The sequence below is a fragment of the Melampsora larici-populina genome (genome assembly GCF_000204055.1).
Source record: "Melampsora larici-populina 98AG31 unplaced genomic scaffold MELLAscaffold_9, whole genome shotgun sequence".
Taxonomy (NCBI): domain Eukaryota; kingdom Fungi; phylum Basidiomycota; class Pucciniomycetes; order Pucciniales; family Melampsoraceae; genus Melampsora; species Melampsora laricis-populina.
Genome location: NW_006768773.1, coordinates 1,140,457 through 1,150,753, shown reverse-complemented (window position 1 = coordinate 1,150,753; position 10,297 = coordinate 1,140,457). Strand labels below are relative to the sequence as shown.

The following is a 10,297-nucleotide window of genomic DNA, read 5'->3' as shown; positions in this document are numbered from 1 at the left end:
TAATTCATTGCTACAAGCCCTTATTTTTGCACTCCAACCCTCCCACAGAGTATTCAAGCACTGTAGCAGGTATCCAAGACCCAAGAGCAGCTGACAACAAAACATTTAAAATATAAAAATTCTTCAAACTGTTAAGAAAAGCTTAAAAAAGTCATAAGTCAAGTAACCAATCAAGGAACATCTTTATGATTTAATATGTTTCCTAAATCTTCATTTAATTACTTACAAAAGTTTAAATCAAATTCATCATGAGCCAAAAGATGATCAAAATGAGGTTTTGTTCCCCAAGAAACTTGTTAAAGACTATGATACTTAATCCTATACATTTAAAAATGGAAACTCTATTAACATTTAATTGTTTTCAAACCCAATCATCCATACACAAGTTTTCCTCAGTTACATGATGTGTGTGTACCAAGCTCATTAATCTTCTGAAACTTTCAAATCCTCATTTCCCCGTTTTCTTTGTACAAAACATTCATCCCCTTTTGCAAAATAACAAAAAACACTTCAGTAAAAGAAATCAACTTTTTTATATCAATTTCCAAATCATCCATTTCAGAAAAAAAAAATCAAAAAAAAAGTAACATTCAAAAGAGAAAAACATTCAAAAGAGAAAAAGAGAAAAAAAAGTGTTTTATTGAAATTGCTTTGAAAAAAAATTTAAACCAAGAAAAAAAGAAAATGAAGAAAAACAAAAAACAAAAAACAAAACAGAAAAACTAAATATACTTGTATTCTAAATCTAAATTTCAAAAAAAAAACCTTATAAAACCTTTCTTCTTTTCAAACGCAACATCCGATTCAAATTCTTAAAGGCACCATTTCAAACACCCTAAAAAACCCATCCGTATCTTTAATGACCAAATGAATTCTTCTTTCACCTTCATCAACTTGACCTACCCCGACCCCCCCTGCGCCACCACTCCCATACCCCTGTCCAAGTCCAGTAACATGAACCGTACCATCATCACCTAAACTACCACCATCATACGTACAATTCATCCCATTACCTAAGATCAATTGAACTCTCTTCGAACTCAACGTATTCCAAACTTCTACCAATGTGTTCGAGAACCCAATCACATAAGGTGATGAATATGCCACCGAATTCGGTTTTCCATCCCAATTCATTATACAATCATATTTATCAATCAATGGATCTCCATGTTTATCTGCAAAGAATGCGAATTCTATACCAAAATCATTCGATTCAGTTTGAGCCGTTCTTTGTGGGGATCAACGAGAAAAAATCAATCACTTACCATCATAACATAATAAGAATTCATTTTCACCTAATCTAAACATTCCTAATGGTCTAGACTCATCACATCTTCTTTGTAATGAAACCAATCTAGGATCGATTTGTCGGATCTGATGAAAATCAGGTATACTTGCAGTCTTTAATGTATCTAAATTCATAATCTCAAATCCTCTTGCACAATGTATAGCTAATGTACTACGTAAATATTGAATGGCATATGATTCTGATGGAACGAAAAATTCCTACGAACGAAAAAAACCACAAAACCAAAAACCAAAACCAAAACCAAATCATTAGTGATTTCGTTTCTTAACTAGATTTTTCAATCATCATTAAGAACATCAACATTACTCAACTTTATAACCACGAAATGATTCAGATTTTTGTCCTCCAATCCCAAAGAAACCTCTAGAAGTTGTTGTCTTGGGTTTATCTGTATTCTTTACAGGTTCTAAAGCTTTAAAAACAGTTTGATTCACTCCTCCTTTCTTAACATCTACCATTGCCCCCCCACCACCAAAAAATCATCTTAGTTGTTTTTCAAACATATCTCTTGAGAATCAAGTCACATAAAACTTACAAATCACTAATGTCCTAGGTCCAACTTTCCCACACCTAAAAAACAAAACATCTTTATTCCCACTCAATCGACTAGCAATAGTCCCATTGCCTCCATTCCCACTTCCTCCATTCCCTCCATTTGTACCAGTGATTCCATTTTTCTTAGCTTGAGATAAACTATTTCTAGAAGGAACCAAACTTTCCAAAGGATAAGCCAATAAAATCTTTTCAGCCAAGACCAATAAGAATCCGAATTCTTGTAAAACTGCACATTGTGTGATTGATCTGATATGAATCACTTGTCTAACTGAACTTGGATCACTTCTTAATCCAATCCAAAGTCCATCATTACATCCGATTGCTACTAATTGTTTTCCATCACTAGATTTAAATGGAACTGAACATGTAGGTGTCTGAATTGAAACAAATTGAAAAAAAACGGTATGGTAAATCAGTACGTGTCAAGTGTATGGTTCATAGTGACAAGCTCCAAGACTTACACCGTGCATATTTGAAGCAAGTTCACTACCCGAGACCGACATGCTATTAGAAGATGCACCGACAGACGATCCAGGAGCATGAGCACCATTATTCAAAGACCCACTACCACTACCACTTCCTGCACCATTCGGATTTGATCCAGAAGGAAGATTGGAATTAGAACCAGAAGTATGAGTAGCAGCAAAAGTTTGATCGGTCATAGGATGTAAATCAAACACTTTGAAAGTTTCTAATATTTGGTTTCTCATTCCAATAGCTTCTTCAAATTTCGATTTCCAAGTTTGTCTGAGTCTTTCAGATTCAAGATAAATTACAATCGAATAGGGTTGTCGACCAAGTGAATGGATCGTCAATGGGAAAAGTAACGTTCGATCTTCTTGATTTGAATTCATTGAATTATAATTCACTTGATGATTTCCAGTGGGATCACTATTCCCTCTCTCTAATCCTTGACTACTACTTCCACCACCTCCTAGAGTCCCCGTAATATTTCGTAACCCTCTTGATTTTCGTTCACATGGTTCATTAAAGCCTGATACCCTCAGTAATTCTAACATGATCGGTTGTCTCCAGATTTGATATCTTACATTTGTGTCATCTACCTTTTTCATCTTGGTCATCAAGAAATAATGATCGAATAACATCACATTCAATTCGGTCCATTCTGACAGTCCGGTGCTACCTTCTGGTTTCCTCACAACTTTCCCACTATAGATCAACTGTCGATTGGGCGATAAGAGTTGCAGATCCTGACATATTGAGACCTGCTTGTCAGTGAAAGTCATGTGGGTATAGGTAAATTGTCAACTCACCGGCGTATCTTGCTTGACCACAATTTCATCATTCAGTCTAATCAGATTCAATTTAGCTTGTTGAAGTTCAACTGATAAATTTGCATCTTTACATTGTCGTTTGATCACTTCTATTGCCGTTTCAATATTCGAGCGATCTTCATGTCCTTCTGGTGTTTTCCTCAATAAGTTATCCAACAAAAGTATATATCGTTGTAATCGTACTGATGCTCGTAAATAATAATGTTTGAAATCAGCTCGCCTTGAACTTTGTTTGGGGATTTGCTAAAGAAAACTTAAAACATGTTAATTTCTCATGTTGCTCTTTCTTCAAGCAATTTGTCAAAGTGACCCTGCTTACGTTCAAAAGATCAGCCAATAAGGGGTTGTGCTTCTTCTCTTCATTAACTTCAACCTCTCCAAAGACATGATCATTTGTATACCGAATATAGTCATTACCCCATTCGAGAGCAGAGTTCAGGATCAGATCTCCAATTCCTTTGACAAGTGGATGTTGATCCTGTTGACGTGCGATCAAGGTTTGTAACAAGACTCGGTTATGGTCCCTGATCACTAGTACATTTGAAACCACTTTCTCTAAAAAGCTTTGTACTCGAGCCGGTGGAATAATAGAGACTGTTTTGATAGGATTAATAAAGAGCTACACAAAAAGCATTAGTTCTGAATTCAAAAGTGTAAAGCAAAGTCAAAAAGGATGAACCTTTTCAAACTCATCCAGATCTTGAACATAATCTTGTTCACCAGAGATAATTTCATAAATGATCGATTGACGGGCAATTTCCTTCGAATCTAAAGTTGACAGCAATTCCTTGGGTACAACCGAAGCCCAATCTTGCGTTTGGACTACCGTTGCTGGCTACAAACACAAACTTCACCACATCAGTATTTGACAACGCTGAGGTGAAGATTAGTACTGACAGCAGGTGTATCTGAGACCAAATTATTAGCCAGCAGACTAGTTGTGCGTCCCAATACCTAAATGATCCAACAAAATAACGAATTGTTCTCAACATCAAGACCAAGCTCTCATGAAGAACAGAGAGATAGGTACCCACCGAGTCTCGCTTTTTCCTCATCGGACAATCATAACTATAGCAAGCCCCAATGCCTTCAGATGAAGATCCAATCCCAATACTTTTACACCCAAACGAATAACACTTGGTCAAATTGGTCAAAACACCCTGTGGAAAATAATTCTCTTGACCCGATTGATTATTAGGCAATTCATCATCTGGAAACATATAAACTTCATCAATTTTATCATTCAAGACGATCTCCCGATTCAGGTTGTTCACTTCATGAAAAAATAACTCTGATAATAATTTCCGTGAAAGTGAGAGGGCTAATTTTCGATTCAAGGTGGCTTGTGTGGTGGATTTAGTGGATGGGTTGATGCGATTCAGACAATGTGTGATAGTAGACTGTTGAGCATGATACACAAATCATAAAAAGTCAGTCGCAATTCCTGTTGGAGTTGGATTCCAATCAAGTAAATGACTCACAACAGCCTCTCGACCGGTGAAAGCGAGGGGATATTCAATGCTACCTTTGATTTTAGTACCTTTGGGAACATTATCTTTCAAGAATTTTCCAATATGACTCATGAGAGCTAAATTGAAATTAGGATCCAAGTTGAGTTGTGAAGACCTTGATAGAGCTTCACTTCTAAATCCACTGGCTGAATGACTAACCAACCTTCGGCTTCGATCTACTGATAATCCTCCTAAATAGTTCTGTGATCCTTCATTGTGTCCTGATGCAGAATCTCGTGGGTTTCTTGAATTCGATTCTTGTTGGTCGTCCGGTCTTGAGTATTCAGTTGATGGTCTAGTAGTATAAATATGTAAAAGTGATTGAAGGTCATTATTGTCTTCATCTTCTCCCCCTCCCGTCAGTTTGGGACCATTCAAAAACATATCCCGATCAGCAACATTGATCGTTTTAAGTTGATTGTCAAGATCTTCTTGTGGAGGATGATCTACCGAAATGTATTCTGATTCATCTGCGTGGGGAAATTCTTCCGGACGATCCGGTGATGTGAAATGTATAGGTCGAGTTCCAATCCTAGTGGGAATGGAATGTGGACCAAGAGGTGAATCATAATCATAGGATTTGTTAGTATAAGTAACGTTTGTTCCCATGATAGGAGCCCGCTTTGACTGATATTGTGGGGAATGTGATGAATGTAAAGAATTGGTAGGTGACTGAAGATCGTGACTTGGACGATTAGGTGATTGTGAAGATGATGAGGTAGCTTGATTTGATGAACTTGGATGATAGGAATGAGGTAAGTGAGGAAAGGGCCTTGATGTAGCTGATATCGGTGTTGTAGGCGAAGGAGACAATTGTTCGATGTATTGTCCAGTACTGTTTGGCTGAAGGGTTGAGGCTACAGGAAAAGCGTGAATGGTATGAGCATCTGATGATGTATGAGTATGAGTCGAGTTTGATACATTAGAGCGAGGATTGGGCAAAGGACGTCGAAAGAAATTCAGAGGTGAGCTAGAGGATGAGAGGGATGATGATTGATTAGATCTTCGAGGATGTGAGGATGATGATGCTGATGATGAGGGTTCAGGAATAGATTCAGATCTTGAACGAGATGATAATGATTGATAATGAGTCGAGGTGGGATTTCGTGGAGGCAATGGAGGAAGTTGATTTGAATCATGATTAGGATGATAAGAATGTTGTTGGAGAGGTTCGATGTTATAATTGTTTGGTAATCGTGGAACTGGAGGTAAGTTTGGAATCCGAGAGACTGATTCAGATTTCGGATTGGATGAATGATGAGATTTGTTTGATGAGAAGACAGGCATTGAGATTTTTCGTTGAAATGGTCTGTTTGGAATCTTGGGTGGAAGAGGAGGAGGTGATTTTTGAGCTACTGGAAATGAGATTGATGAAGTGTTAGTAGGTTGATGGTGATTTGGTTCAGATGAGTTTGGACTTGGTGTTCTTGATGCATCCGTCTGTCTCATGGTCTCTTCAATTTCCTTTTTTGAATGTGATTTGAAGTGATTTGGTTTGATGTTGATTTAATGTTGATTTGATGATAAGAGAGATCAGAAGCCGTGAGATGAAGAATGAGTTGATTGAAAGTGGTCAAAGTGAAATCTAGATTTAAAGGGTTTCATGAAGATTGGTGAATTGAAGAAGAACGTACAAGGAGTAAACTATCGAGTGGATAGGAAGTAGAGTTTTGAATGGGTGGTAAAGAAGGACAAAGTGAAGTTGAAGCTGATTGATTGGTTAGTTGGTGATGGTTGAGATGGTGATGACGAATCGATTTCAAACAAAATGGTCAACAGGGTAAGTCAATCAGTTTCAAGATTCCAGTCATTCTCACTCTTCAGATTGGTAAATCTCAATTCCAGATTAGATTTCACAATTCACAGTCACACTCACAATGTTGATGATCATGAATCTGATGGTAGTTTTGATTGAATTCTTGGGTTGGATTTGATTCTGATTTGTTGGATGGTAAATGATGATGATATGATTTGCTTTCTTGATGATTCATGATGTTGAGTATGTGTGATGAGTCACTGGTTTGAATGAGAAAGTGTGAGATATCTTCTTGATGTTTATGTTGTCAACTTGTCAATGCTACTTGAATTCTCTTCAACTTTGATTCCTCGGAGTTTTCGATGGAATCTGATCTTGAACAGCAGGATCGCTGGTGCCCAAAACACATAACCTCAAAATTTCCCAGTTAACTTTCATACCTAGTATTTCAACCCCAGGTTTTGGGAGTGCCGTTAACTAAAATTTGGTAGTACAGCCGTTCCAAGAAAGGTTGACGTTGGTTTTGTTGAGTTTCTTCTTTTCACAAAGTTGAGCAATATGGCAGGAAGAGGTTCCTCCAATGACAATCTTGCATCCTTGTGACCATTCATCTCACATCTTTTGAAATACATCTGCTAAAGCCTTTATGATCGTTTGGCTTTCATGGCTAGCGGTGAGAACAACTTTTTCTAGATTTGACATTGTCAGGCTGTGGCACATCAGGTGCAGTTACAGCCAATTTGAAAATGATGAACCACTTTTGTTTGGGAAAAAAGTTGTTACCACAATGGTCAAAACCAACCAAAAAACAACTTTACAGGGTCTGCATTCTCTGAATTCTCAAAATTAGCCAAGAAACAAAACTCAGTCAATTTGCACCAAGATGCACTTTTCAAAAAGAAAATCAATCATTCTCAATTTGGCTGTAAGTTGATTCTAGAGAAAACTGACAATACCAATCACAGTCAAACCCATGCAATCACATAACTTTGGTGGAAGACTTTTGGTATGCATTTTGACAGATCATGCAATTCTGTTATCAATTTTGGCAGTCAAAAGCATCAAGATTCAGGTTTTTTTCTATGCATCATCACAGGTTATGCAACTGCACACAATACCTGAACCGCACCGCTGTGATCCGCTAATTCTCAATTTATTTGCAACGGTATGAATACCCACTACATGTCAAACACGCTCACGCACCGCTTGAAATGCCGACGCGCTACATGTCCAGCGCAGCGCGGCGGGTTTGAGACACACGCGCGCCCCGCTGCAGAGATTTTCCTGGCCTCAGAGCGTGAAGTGTGTACTATTCACAAATTTTTTATTTTTTTTATTAATATGGACATTTGAAGTAATACATACACAAAGAGCAATATAAGAGCCAAAGAAGATTAGGCAACCATGTTTTCTGCCAGACCGATAAAGAAAAGTTCAAGACATTGATAAACGAGTGACAACAAAACCAAGAAACAAGAGGAGGGGTGTAAAAAGACCGATACAAAAGGTCAAGGAACTTGTTGAACAAGTGAAAATACGACATATAAGTAAGAAACAAGAAGGACATTGACCAGGAAAGTATAACATAAATAGAATTCGAGCAACACCACCGGCGCCCCGCCCAAGATAGTGGCAGCGGAGCGCCCGCGGTGCGACTTTTACAGCGGTATTATCCGGCTGGCACCATAGCGGGTTTTGAGCCCTGCTACCGCTTGCTTCAGTACCCAAAAAAATGTAGCGGTTTTTCTATCCGCCCACTATAGCACATTGGCGCTGTGCTATGACTACATATAGCGCTCAATAGCGCATGGTCAGATCATAGCGTGTGGGCGGTTCATAGCGCCCTGGGGCGCTCATATAGCGCCTTGTATCTGGAACTTCTCCACCTAACCCTTTCAACCACCATCTATGTACTCAACACACCAATCAACGATCTCCTCCGAGTCCAATCATTCATCTAATCAACGATCTCATCCAATCATTCATCTACTCAACACACCGGTAATGTACCCAAGCAGTATTCACCTTCCATCCATCACCACCACCTAATCTTGCTACCAGATCACTTTGACGCCTCTCAGTCTGAGTACCATCCGATTCCGTGGACAATGTTGCTGTTTCCTGGTTGGTCGGAGCCATATAAAATGGCTTCAGGTAAGTTTTTCGAATTGACTAAGGCTATAGAACTCGCCTGTCTTTCTTTACTGAAACCTATCTTCATATTTAGACCAATTCCTTTCAATTCGATCTATAATCTCGACTTCATATTTAGACCAATTCCTTTCAATTCGATCTATAATCTCGATATATTTTCAACTTCAAATCATGTCTTTGAACTCACTCTTCCCGCCTAGTGCATCCTCTATTCGTAACCTTAGAACCCGTAGTCCTGTACGAGCTCGACCTGGGTGTGTTATCCATTCACCAGACTCCCGGCTGGCCCTCCGAGCACCCAGCGAGGACGAAGTCAGTGATTCACCTGATCATGAAGAGAACATCTCTTCGGCACCACCATCACCAACTCAAGCTGGTCCCTTGCAAGTCAAGAAGAAATTCTTGAAAGGGGCTGGGCATCCTTCACGCCGCGGCCAGGGCAAACGCAAAAGTACTGCATCACGTAACTCGTCAGCCTCATCTCCACTCTGCTCCCCAAAGCTTGTGAAGAGGAGAAAGGCTGCCAACTCTGTCCTTCAGGTATGTATACTTTTATCTACTTCATACCTTTTTCTAAATGTTTTGACATATTGATTTTTTCTGATTGATTTTCTGTTTGTATATAATAGGACTATGAAGTACCGGCCGGTCTTGATGTCAATCAAGATTCCGACGTGCAGTTTGAGCTTGAGCCTGGCGTAGTTTGTGCAGCCGGAGCTAGACGAGGTCACCTTGCCCGAGTTGCTAAGCTCCTTGAATACTTTGAGAAGCCGATCCATGTGACAGGAGAGGTATGTAATGACTTTCATCTTCAATCATCACATCTCTCCCATTCCTGTTGAGAGATTGCTAACGTTTTCAACAGGTTGGAGATGACCCTCGTAGGTATCGGTGTCGATGGTGTGGCGAGTATTACACTCGAGGCAAGCGCAGCCACTACAACCTATACACTCATCGAGATGGTGGTAAGGATCGACCACCTTGCCGGAGACGAAATCTCGCCATCCAAAGTGGTCATGACCTGCCTCCAACATGGAGGGAGCAGCAATCGGATATCGTTCAAGTAGGAAACAACAATTCCAACCACACACTCGACTTGTTTTTATCAAAAAGCTCATTCAGTGTTGAGCTTTTCAACACTGTCTTGGTGTTGTGGATTCTACGTCATGCATTACCTTTCTCACGATTCCATGACCCGGCCCTCCGAGCTGCCTTCAAGTTATCAAATCGATCAGCTAATCTTAGAGGAACCACTTGGGTGTCAGAGACAGCCAAAAGTATATACAAAGATCTTTCTTCAACTGTAATCAAACAACTTCAAGTAAGTGTCCACTTCTATCAACATCTTTCTCAAATCCCAGCATACTGATGTGATCCTGGTGTGATTTAAAGTCAAACAGAAGCAAGTTCTGTCTTATATATGATGTCTGGACGACCAAAGGTCGACGCAAGGCATTCATGGGAGTTTCTGCTACTTACATCGACGATGAGTGGATGTTCCAATCCAATCATCTCACTCTTAAATTGATTACCTGGCACCATTCTGGGCGTCTTCTCGCACAGCCAGTTGGTCGATTTCTAATCAGTCACGGGCTACATAAAAAAATAAGTATTTTCACCTTTTTTTGGTCTTATTTAATTTGATATCTCGATTTCCTCATAACTTGTCCTTCATTTAATATACAAGTGCTGACATGTATTGTTCCTTTTTTACATG

General features: G+C 39.2%; 1 protein-coding gene across 1 annotated transcript; it reads right to left on the bottom strand.

Moving 5' to 3' along the window:
- Positions 1-804: 804 nt before the first annotated feature.
- On the bottom strand, positions 805-5,279 carry MELLADRAFT_96384 (uncharacterized protein; the record flags this gene model as incomplete). The annotated part of the gene is made up of 11 exons (XM_007407413.1): positions 805-1,193; positions 1,266-1,506; positions 1,621-1,760; positions 1,845-2,238; positions 2,326-3,075; positions 3,139-3,402; positions 3,479-3,778; positions 3,839-3,994; positions 4,057-4,113; positions 4,194-4,559; positions 4,641-5,279. The coding sequence occupies 11 exons, from the start codon at positions 5,277-5,279 to the stop codon at positions 805-807; spliced, it is 3,696 nt and encodes a 1,231-aa protein (XP_007407475.1).
- Positions 5,280-10,297: the final 5,018 nt, after the last annotated feature.